Source organism: Pristiophorus japonicus, chromosome 10 (assembly GCF_044704955.1).
Source record: "Pristiophorus japonicus isolate sPriJap1 chromosome 10, sPriJap1.hap1, whole genome shotgun sequence".
Lineage (NCBI taxonomy): Eukaryota > Metazoa > Chordata > Chondrichthyes > Pristiophoridae > Pristiophorus > Pristiophorus japonicus.
Window position 1 is genome coordinate 151,792,015 of NC_091986.1, and position 12,015 is coordinate 151,804,029.

At 41.5% G+C, this 12,015-nt stretch overlaps 1 protein-coding gene across 1 annotated transcript in view; it reads left to right on the top strand.

Moving 5' to 3' along the window:
• Positions 1–12,015, top strand: part of fdx1 (ferredoxin 1) — a 97,761-nt gene that overhangs the window by 66,884 nt on the left and 18,862 nt on the right. Inside the window, exon 3 of the mRNA XM_070892176.1 lies at positions 11,373–11,502. Within this exon, the coding sequence (XP_070748277.1) occupies positions 11,373–11,502 (130 nt within the window). The remainder of the gene's footprint in view (positions 1–11,372; positions 11,503–12,015) is intronic.

Genomic DNA, 12,015 nt, shown 5'->3' on the forward strand with positions numbered 1-12,015 from the left:
GTACAAGTTCTCTATCAGCTGGTATTTGTCTATCAAGTAATGACAAACCCATAGCAATTGTATTTCCATAAATAAGTTTCCATTACTGCGAAATATTTCAGCAGTTCTTGATTACATATGTTTGCACATCAGAAGGTTGTGGGTTCAAGTCCTACTCCAGGAACTTGAGCACATAAATCTAGGCTGACACTCCACTGCAGTACAGAGGGAGTGCTGCACTGTCAGAGATGGCATCTGTCAGATGAGACGTTAAACTGAGGTGAATGTAAAAGATCCCATGGCACTATTTCAAAGACGAGCAGGGGAGTTGTTCCCAGTGTCCTGGCCAATATTTATCCCACAATCAACACAACAAAAACAAATTATCTGGTCATTATCACATTGCTGTTTGTGGGCGTTTGCTGTGCACAAGTTGGCTACTGCGTTTCCCACATTACAACAGTGACTACACTCCAAAAGTATTTCATTGGCTGTAAAGCGCTTTGAGACATCTGGTGGTCGTGAAAGGCGCTATATAAATGTAATTCTTTTTATTAGTAGGTTTGCATACTTCAGGCCTTTGCTCTCCCTAGCATCAAGGAAGCAATGGAAAATCAACATTTTACTTCCACAAGGCTTAAAATGTTATAAGCATTTTGTTCCTGTATAGGCAAGCTTAGCACAGGGTGCCTGAGAACAATTTGACCTGGAACATTGGCCCATGCCTGCTACAAAAGCCAGAAAACTACATGTCTTAATGTTCCTTACCTCATCTGATTTCAAACTAAAACAATCATAATGCCTCATGCTTAAGTTTGTTTTGGAATTCTCTCTACCTCAGGAAATTGCTTCCTTCTGTCATGAATGCCAAAAAGGAATAGTTTACACTGTCAAAGCTTGTATCTGATAAGACATAGATTATAATAGCCCTTTATGGCAGGCTGCAGAAACAACCCTCGACTTCGTACATTTTGGAGTTATGCAGACAATGAGACAAGAATGAACTGCTCTTTACCGAAGCCCATCTCCACAACATTGACTGCAATAGTATTATACGAGCTACTTGTGCTTAAGACAACTGCAGCAGTTGCAATTCATTATTATGTGTTGATAGTGTCACCTGTGATGAAGCTTTATGACTTGCTTTTTTAGCCTCAAACTTTCCCAGATAATGGAATATTGTTTCTTGTGCAGATGTTCCACAACAGAGCATGTTATCCCTTGTTGAACCAAAGCTGTTGGAGCATGCATTTGGCTGTGAGAAATTTGATTTGCTTGTTGGCATTTAGGTATCTTTTCCAAGTCTTCCTGTGCTACAGACAAGCGCTGGGGGCAAATGTGAGAGATGTGAGAGAATAGTCGCATTCACCTACACCCTGTTAATATAATTACATAACATGTAAACTATAAGCATTTACAAATGAAAGTCTTTTCCTGCTTAAATTAGACATCTTGTATACCTGTAGACATTGAGTGAAAACAGCTTCTGATGCTTCTCCACAGTTGAATCCCCTGACAACTCTTGCTGTCTATGCTTACAGTTTACCAGTTGGGCGAGATACCATTTGGACAAGTTGCCACATGACAGATTGAACCTGTGAAACTGTTCCTAGGACAAGACACTGCTTTGCAAGAAGAGTGGAGAGTTGAAAAAGTACCTTGTCACATGATTAACATCTTTTGTGGAGATTTGCCTATTCTCAGCTAGACCTTCAAATTTGTTAAATCCCACTCCAATTCAGTCAACACCATCGTTTAAAATGGTGACCGAAATGTAAATACTTGAATACCAAATCTCTCCATCCCCCATTTTAAATGCAAGATGTAGGAAGTTACTATAACTCAGGATAAAATTATACCTAAATTGTTGCAATACTAGCTGAGGTGAGGGAAATTTAAACTGTCACATTAAATCTGGGAAGGTGGTCATAAAATTCCTTGGAGTCTCAGAAAATGTGTCTCTTGGTGTGTACTGCTGAATAGACTGATTTGACAAAGGACTATTGGGGTTGGAGTGTGCAGACCTGGTTCGAGCTGAGTTATATGTTTTTCTCAGCTTGTTGGGTTTTATTTTACCATTGATGTTCTCAATGTTTGCCACTAGGTGCTGCTGTAATAACACATAGTGCTACCAATTTGGTTGCTGTCCATCTGACTAATGTATATTTTCTGTTGGTCTTGGTTAATGCTGCAAAAGATTTGGAGCTTCAAAACCTCATCTGTTCTACATGAATTTAGCGACCGCAACATTTGTTTAGAGTTTCCATGATAGTCGTATGTTTACCCTCCAGCTCTGACTATAACTAGCATGAAAACATTAAACTGATTTGACAAAGGACTATTGGGGATGGAGTGTGCAGCCCTGGTTCGAGCTTAGTTATAATGGGCCCAAGTTTCCACACGATAAAAAACGGGTGCCGAGCTGGGCGCCCGTTTTTCGCGCCGAAAACGGCGCCGGAAAAAAACCGCACGATTCTGGAGCACCCTGCAGTTCCATGTCTGCTTGGCGCGGTGCCCAGGGAGGCGGAGCCTACACTCGCACCGATTTTGTAAGTGGGAGGGGGCGGGTACCATTTAAATTAGTTTTTTTCCTGCCGGCAACCCTGTCCCCTCCCCCCCGCGGGAACGAACGGCTGCCTCAACTTGTGAGGCTTCCTGCAGCATTCTCCCTGGCTGAAGCACTTTCACACAGGTAGGAAGATGGTTTATTTAATCTTTTCTTTGCTTATAAATTTTTATTCTGGTTGGATTTATTTGTATAATATTTGTATAAGTATAAATAAGGATTTATTATAGAATTTAATGACTTCCCTTCCCCCCTTCCCCTCCCCCCCCCCCCACCTCGTTCTGGACGACTAATTTGTAACCTGCGCCTGATTTTTTAATGTGTAGACAAGATTTTTTCAGTTCTACAAAAATCTTCACTTGCTCCATTCTAAGTTAGTTTGGAGTACGTTTTCACTGTGGAAACTTTGAAATCAGGCGTCAGTGGCCGGACACGCCCCCTTTTGAAGAAAAAATTCTGTTCCAAAGTGAAACTGTTCTACCTGACTAGAACTGCAGAAAAAAAAATGTGGAGAATTGCGATTTCTAAGATAGTCCGTTCTCCACCAGTTGCTCCTAAAAATCAGGCGCAAATCATGTGGAAACTTGGGCCCAATGTTTCTGACACTTTTGCTAGAATACAACACTCATTCTATAGGATGGTGCCTGGTATGAGAAAATACAAAGAAAGACTTGAAAAATTGGATTTTTTAAATTAAATCAACACAAATTAAGGGGCAATATGAGAGACATGTTTAAGATTATAAAAGGATGGGACTGGACAATTAGAAGCAACTGTTTCCAGAAGTTGAATCTAAAATGAGGGGCTGTAGATACAAGATTAAATGTAAAAGATATAGAACAGAGAGCAGGAGAACTTCTTTACACACAGAGTTTGAGGCTAAAAAATTTACTTCCAAGGTTAGTGATTGAGACAGAAACTATGTCAGCATTCAACGTTAGATCGGATAAATGGATGAAGGAAAAGGGGATGAAAAAATATGGGAACAGGGCAGGTAAATGTGATTAGGGTAAACACTGGTTAGCCCTAATGGCCCTTTTCCGTGTTTTAACTTGATACCAAGCAACGTGATACAGTATCAAGAAATGGCTGGGCGTACTTGATAGAGCAAAGGCCTGATAGTCTGCATCCCAGAGTACTCAAGGAAGTGGCCATAGAAATAGTGGATGCATTGGTGATCAATTTTCAACAGTATCAACTCTGGATCAGTTCCTATGGACTGGAGGGGTAGCTAATGTAACAACACTTTTTTAAAAAATGAGGGAGAGAGTAAACGGGTAATTATAGACCGATTAGCCTGACATCAGTAGTGGGGAAAATGTTGGAATCAATTATTAAAGATGAAATAGCCCTAAATGGCCTACCTCATCTTCTTTAGAAGGATGAGAGGGGATTTCATAGAAACTTACAAGATTCTGATGGGACTGGACAGGTTAGATGCGGGAAGAATGTTCCCGATGATGGGGAAGTCCAGAACCAGGGGACCCAGTCTTAGGATAAGGGGAAGGCCATTTAGGACTGAGATGAGGAGAAACTTCTTCACTCAGAGAGTTGTTAACTTGTGGAATTCTCTACCGCGAGAGTTGTTGATGCCAGTTCATTGGATATATTCAAGAGGGAGTTAGATATGGCCCTTACAGCTAAAGGGATCAAGGGGTATGGAGAGAAAGCAGGAAAGGGGTACTGAAGGAATGATCAGCCATGATCTTGTTGAATGGTGGTGCAGGCTCGAAGGGCTGAATGGCCTACTCCTGCACCTATTTTCTATGTTTCTATGTTTGGGCCCCAACAACATCTCTGCTGCAGTGCTGGACTTATTCCCCAGAACTAGCCGTGGCCTCGAGCCAAGTTGTTCCAGTACAACAGGAACACTGACATCTACCTGACAATGTGGAAAGTTGCCCAGGTATCTCCTGTCCACATAAAGCAGAACAAATCCAATCCTGCCAATTACTGCCCCATCAGCCTACTCTCAATCATCAGCAAAGTGATGGAAGGTGTCGTTGACAGTGCTGTTAAACAGCACTTACTCACCAATAACCTGTTCACCAATGCTCAGCTTGGGCTCTGCCAGGGCCAATCGGCTCCAGACCTCATTACAGCCTTGGTCCAAACATGGACAAAAGAGCTGAATTCTGGAGGTGAGGTGAGAGTGACGACCCTCGATATCAAGGCAACATTTGACCGAGTGTGGCATCAAGGAGCCCTAGTAAAATTGAAGTTAGTGGGAATCGGGGGTGGGTGGGGGGAGGAATCTCTCCATTGGCTGGAGTCATACCTTGCACAAAGGATGATGGTTGTAATTGTTGAAGGCCAATTATCTCAGCCCCAGGACATCGCTGCAGGAGTTCCTCGGGGCTGTGTCGTAGGCCCAACGATCTTCAGCTGCTTCATCAATGACCTCCCCTCCATCATAAGGTCAGAAGTGATGATGCTTGCTGATGATGGCACAGTATTCAATTCCATTTGCAACTCCTCAGATAATTAAGCAGTCCGTGCCAGCATGCAGCAAAACCTCGACAACATTCAGGCTTGAACTGATAAATAGCAAGTAACATTCGTGCCACACAAGTGCCAGGCAATGACTATCTCCAACAAGTGAGAGTCTAATCATCGCCCCATGACATTCAACGGTATTACCATCGCCGAATCCCACACCATCAACCTCCTGGGGGCCACCATTGACCAGAAACTTAACTGGACCAGCCACATAAATACTGTGGCAACAAGAGCAGGTCAGAGGCTGGGTATTCTGCAGCGAGTGATTCCCCTCCTGACTCCTCAAAGCCTTTTCATCATCGACAAGGCACAAGTTAGGAGTGTGATGGAATACTCTCCACTTGCCCTGATGAGTGCAACTCCAACAATACTCAAGAAGCTCGACGCCATGCAGGACAAAGCAGCCTGCTTCATTGGCACTCCATCCACCACCTTCTTCCATCACCGGCGCACCGTTGCTGCGATGTGTGTCATCTACTCACGTAGGCTTCTTCGACTGCACCTTCTAAACCTGCGACCTCTACCACCTAGAAGGATAAGGGCAGCAGGCACATGGGAACACCATCACCTGCAAGTTCCCCTTTGAGTAGCACACCACCTTGACTTAGAAATATATCGCCGTTCCATCATTGTCGCTGAGTCAAAATCCTGGAACTCCCTACCTAACAGTACCTTCACCTCACGAACTGCAGCGGTTCAAGAAGGCGGCTCACCAACACCTTCTCGAGAGCAATTAGGGATGGGCAATAAATGCTGGCTTTGCCAGCGACGCCCACATCACATGAATGAATAAAATGTATATATTGATATATATGTATTGAAATAATACAATTTCCTATTGGGAAACCCTTTTTAGAAAATGTCCCCACCACGTTGAACACCTGTCTGGTTGCAACAAGGGTTGCACTGTTTTGACCTCTTGCAGTCCCCACCGTTTATAGTGGGTACGTTCATTTGAATGGGATTTGCCTGCTATACGCGATGGACCATCTAAAGGGGTAGCGCTATGACATTACTTTGTACTGTAGATCACTATTGAAGACACGATAAGTCGTATTTGCTACTGCAGTCGATACAAAGTACAAACAAACTATGTATAAAGAAGTGCTTCCTGAAATCTGTCCTGAATTTGCTGTTCGCTTCTCCTGAAGTCGTGGTTTAAATTAACATAATGCTCTGTAATTTTCTAATCTACTCTGGTCCAATGTTCCCCGTAATTTTCTTTTGGGTCACATGGCCCCTTTTACGGGCTGCGCAACAAGTTCAAAAGTCATGTTTTTTCAATTTAAAAGCTGGCTCACCTGCTGCTTGGGATTCCTGGAGCGCTTTAAGGGACATTGCTCCGATCCCCTCTCATTCTCCTTTCTACCTGAATGGTCCAACTTTTCTTATCAAATTAAGTTACTTGCAGCTAGTTATCCACATATTTGAAATTCTTTTCTACCATTTTGGCCACCAAATAGTGAGAAGCAGATAAGAGGAGAAAATTTGCAGGCAAATTGCAGAAAGATACAAAAACTTTAGTCGAGTGATAATCGATGACTTCAATTATCCTAATTTGGACTGGGAGAGTAACCGTGTGAAGGGCAAAGAGGGGGAGAAATTCCTGAAATGTGTACAATAGAACTTTCTTGATCATTATGTTTCCAGCCCAACAAGGAAGGAAGTAATGCTGAATGTAGTTCTGGGGAATTTTTTACTGGGAGAGTATTTGGGAAACATGGATCACAATATCATTCGGTTTAGTGTAGTTATGGAAAATAACAAGGCAATATCAAATGTGAAAATATTCAACTGGAGAGGGCTCATTTTAGTGAGTTGAAAAGGGATTGGAATTAAAGATTGGCAGGTAAAGCAATGAGTGGTCTTCAGAGGAAATAGTTCGGATACAGACTAGACACATTCCAATGAGAGGGAAAGGAAGGGCATCCAAAGCTGGAGCTTCATGGATGACTAAAGATAGAGAGATTAAAATGAAACAGAAAAAGGAAGCTTATGATGAGTGTTGGGTTCATAATTCAGTCGAGAACCAAGCTGAATACAAAAAGCACAGGGGAGAACTAGTGGACAACATAAAAGAGAACCCAAATATGAAATAGTAAAAGGGTAGTTAAAGGAAGGATGGGGCAGATTAGAGACCAAAAAGGTGATCTTATGGAGGCAGAGGGCATGACTGAGATACTAAATGAGTACTTTGCATCCATCTTCACTAGTCATAGTAAAGGAGGAGGTGGTAGAGAAATTGAACAGGATCAAAATATATAAAGAGGAGGCACGTGAAAGTTTGGCAACGTTCAAAGTACAAAAGTCAACCCTTCCGAATGGGATGCATCCTAGGTTGCTGAGGGAAGCAAGGGTGGAAATTGCGGAGGCTCTGGCCACAATCTTCCAATCCTCCTTAAATATGAGAGTGGTGCTTGAGGACTGGAGGATTGCAAATGTTACAAAAAATGAGAATGGAATAAACCTGGCAATTAACGGCTCATCAGCCTGATGTCGGTGGTGGTGAAACTCTGAGATATTAATCTGGAATAAAAACTGAAGCATGTGTCTGTCTTTACCTTTGTAGCTGTCTCTTTGACTCTGTGACAAGACATAAGGACAAGATTTTTCCGCTTCTTCAATCACCGGACAAATTTTTGTCATTAAATATATGGATGGAAAATTGCATGGGTGGAGTGTTGCGGTTTTGTGAGCACAGAAGCAGAAAACCCCCACCAAGGAGGGTAAAAACTCAGCTACAGTCAAGGTTGTATCTAACGTAATACAAATGTGAATATTTATCAACTGTGGGAGAAAACAAACTGCACCGCTTTTAAATTAGTACCATTTATTGCCTCTGCTCATTCTTCCTACCAAATGAATCACTTCACACATTTCTACGTTAAATTTAATCTGCCATGTGTCTGTCCATTTCACCAGGTAATTGGTACTTGGAAAAATCTGGGTTAATAAATGAAACCATCATGGATTTGTTGAAGGCAAATCGTGTTTGACTAACTTGATTGAGTTCATTGATGAAGTAATGGAGAGGGTGGATAAGGGTAGTGTCGTTGATTTGTATTTGGACTTTCAAAAGAGCCACATAATAGACATGTTAGCAAAATTGAAGCTTGTGAAATTAAAGAGGCAGTGGCTGCGTGGATACAAAATTGGCTAAAGGACAGAAAGCAGAGAGTAGTGGTGAACGTTTGTTTTTCAGATTGGAGGGAAGTGTGCAGTAGTGTCCCTGAGGGAATGATGTTGGGACCACTGCTCTTTTTAATGACCTGGACTTGGGTATACCTGGTATAATTTCAAAGTTTGCAGATGACACAAAACAGTGTCTTATGTAGTAAACAGTGAAGAGGATAGTAACAGACCTCAGCAGGACATAGACTGGTGAAATGGACAGACACATGGCAGATTAAATTTAACGTAGAAATGTGTGAAGTGATTCATTTGGTAGGAAGAATGAGCAGAGGCAATAAATGGTACTAATTTAAAAGCGGTGCAGTTTGTTTTCTCCCACAGTTGATAAATATTCACATTTGTATTACGTTAGATACAACCCTGACTGTAGCTGAGTTTTTACCCTCCTTGGTGGGGGTTTTCTGCTTCTGTGCTCACAAAACCGCAACACTCCACCCATGCAATTTTCCATCCATATATTTAATGACAAAAATTTGTCAGGTGATTGAAGAAGCGGAAAACTCTTGTCCTTATGTCTTGTCACAGAGTCAAAGAGACAGCTACAAAGGTAAAGACAGACACATGCTTCAGTTTTTATTCTCAGAAGGAAGCAATTTACTTGTAAGAGCAACCAATACAACTCTCTGTCGACCTGGATAGTGCAGGCAGCCATTTTGAGAAAGCCCTCACGGTAGTACAGTATCTTCATTTTTCAGACATTTCTCTTATCTAAAGATATACCACTGTGATTTGTTTCAAAGTTTTAGAGCAAAACCTTTAAGTTACTATTGTATGTTCTAAAGTCAGAAGTCAACAAAAATGGTACTCTAGCAATTTCAATTTTAATTTCTGTTTGAACTTTATTCATGTTGCACACAAACGAATTTAAGGAGCTAGGAGCTAAATTAAAAAGTAGGACCTCAAAAGTAGTAATCTCGGGATTGCTACCAGTGCCACGTGCTAGTCAGAGTAGGAATCGCAGGATAGCGCAGATGAATACGTGGCTTGAGCAGTGGTGCAACAGGGAGGGATTCAAATTCCTGGGGCATTGGAACCGGTTCTGGGGGAGGTGGGACCAGTACAAACCGGACGGTCTGCACCTGGGCAGGACCGGAACCAATGTCCTAGGGGGAGTGTTTGAAATTACATGTAGCTTCCTATTGAGGATTAGGTTCAATAGGAACTCGGTATAAGTTCTCAACTAAGGGTAAAGCAGAATGAAATGTACAGGAAGATTATTGCACACAATTGTAATATGTGTATAATTTTGTGTAATTATTTATTTGTTCTGAATACATGCTCATTCTTAATTGTTTGCTTGCTTAATATATCTGAGCAAATTATGTGGTCCAGTCTCAATAGTCAACCTTGCAGAGAAAATATATGATCGCAACCTACACAAATAGGTTCTTTTGTAGACTGAATTTAAAAAAAAATTGATATTGGCAAACATAATGCAACATATTCTTGCACATTAAATAAATGTATTAAGTAGAATAAGGTAACTCTTTGAGCTATTGACTTAATGTAGGATTTATGTTTATAAGCCTATTTAAGTGTATTTTTTTATTTCAATAGTGAAACCTGCATGACTGCACCAAAATGGTATGAGCCCCTCCCTCAAAGTTGGGCAAATTTGAAATATTAACAGGGGTCAAGATGGCTTCTTTATCCATTGCAGAAATCCAATCTGGAAACAAATACAGGCAGTTGGCCAGGGTAACCTTACCACGATAGACATTTCAATAGCTCATATCTAATCCATGAACACCAACAACTCCATATGAGCTCAAGAATTTTCTGATCAAATTCCAAAAAGGTGCAATAGAGTTAGTGAGTATTTAAAATAAATAAGGTGAATGGGTAAAAATTGCAATTTATAAAACATTGACTCTACTCAGGGAAAGGGGGCGATATTGACAGGTTTTGAAGATGCGAGTTGACACAGCATACCTTTCTGATTGGCTGTTGCACATATCCAAAACTTGGGGTGATGATGGAATAAAAATCCTTTAATTTAAGGTATTGCCTCAGATTTATTAACTTTATGTATGCTTCATATAATTCTGTGCTCAGACTGCCAGTTGTATAGAACTGGCTATTTTTCCCGTAAATGTAAGAAACTAGGCCTGTGAAAATATGCTCACTATAATTGTATAGAATGTATGGAGTTTAAATTCTAAGGGCATAGAGCTTGGATTTCTTCCAAGGTCAAATTCAGCATGTATCTCAGAGAAATACATTGGTTACAATTGTTGGGACAGAATGAAGCTGGAATGGATGAATTTTTGATCTCTTTTGATATAATTAGCATATAGTTGCGCCTCTACCTGTAAATGTGAGTGAAAGAATGGTAGCAGGTGGGCACAGTCTGCTTATGATACAAGCTGACTTTCCATGCCATCCGTCTATTGCTCCTATTTTTCTTCCTCCAAACATCATCACATTTTTTCCAGCACTAAGCTGCTGTTTTAGGGGCTGTTGAGGTAGCACTTACTTCTTTAGCTGTGCCCTTCCACTGTGCATTCACTGGCCCATGATGGTCTTTTTCCCTGTGTGCCAAAAAGTACTGCCAAGTTACCCTCATTGCTTCTAAGAAGATCTTCATCGCTGCAAGTCTTCTGGCTGCTATCAGTCTCGTCGTCTCCTGTGCTCCTTCTGCTGCGACTTCCCTATAAGCTGCCACAAGTTTTTGAAACCTGTAGCAGCATCTGTGTTTCCACCCCCATGGGTTCTTGTGCCCAGTTACTGCCAGGTCTCCAATGAGAGCCTGTCGTTCTATTATGTAAATGAGCTGATCCGGGAAATCTGCTGGGTTCAGTGGCGGGGTCAATACGTGGGCACAGAAGTGCACATACTGCTGCACCTCTGCAACATAATATGGCATTAGGAAATGTAGGCCATGATGTAGAACTGCACTGCTTGTCTATGTGGATGTAGTATCACCCACTTACTCTTCAGTGATAGCTTAGTTATATGACTGGTCAATTTTCTTATCCTGCTGAAATGAATATGTTTTATAAACCTGTACTTCAGAAATTCAGTTTCTCACTGTAGTTTAACCACCACACTAGTAGCAGTCTTCCAAAAATAGTTGCAGTACCATAGTTGTAACTGCTAGCAAATACAGTTGACCGTGTATCTGCCTCACTCATAGGTGCTTGTGAAGGAACCTTGGCATGCTCCACCTGTCATCTAATCTTTGAAGAGCCTATCTACAAGAAACTGGATTGCGTCACTGATGAAGAAATGGATATGTTGGACTTAGCCTTTGGTCTCACTGAGACGTAAGATATTATATTTATTTTACATTTATTGCAAATCCCCATACGATATTAATGCATTAACTCTATTTACATCCACAATTTGCTTTATTTACTGCCTCTTTGCAAATCGGCATAAGGAAAACGGATATCGAGCCAGGAGAGGAGAGGTTGGAAAGAGTGACTGGAAGTTTGTTGAAGGGGATCTGAATGAAAAAGTTCTTTAATGGTGGAGAGAGGCAGAGAAGTTCCAGAGAATAGGATTGAAGCAGCTGGGAGGCTACGCACAGAAAGCCAAAGTCAGAGGAATGCAGCCTTCAAGAGGGGATATAGCACTGGAGGAGATCGTGGTGATTGGGTGGGTTATGGTACATGGAGGGATTTATTGACAGGGACAAAATTTAAATTTAATTTATTGGAGTTGGAGCCTATGTAGGTCAGGAGGATGGGGTGATGGGCGAGTGTGACTTCATGCTGGAGGATACATGCAGCAGAGTTTTGGTCAAGTTGGAGTTTATGGACAGTGGAAGATAGGAG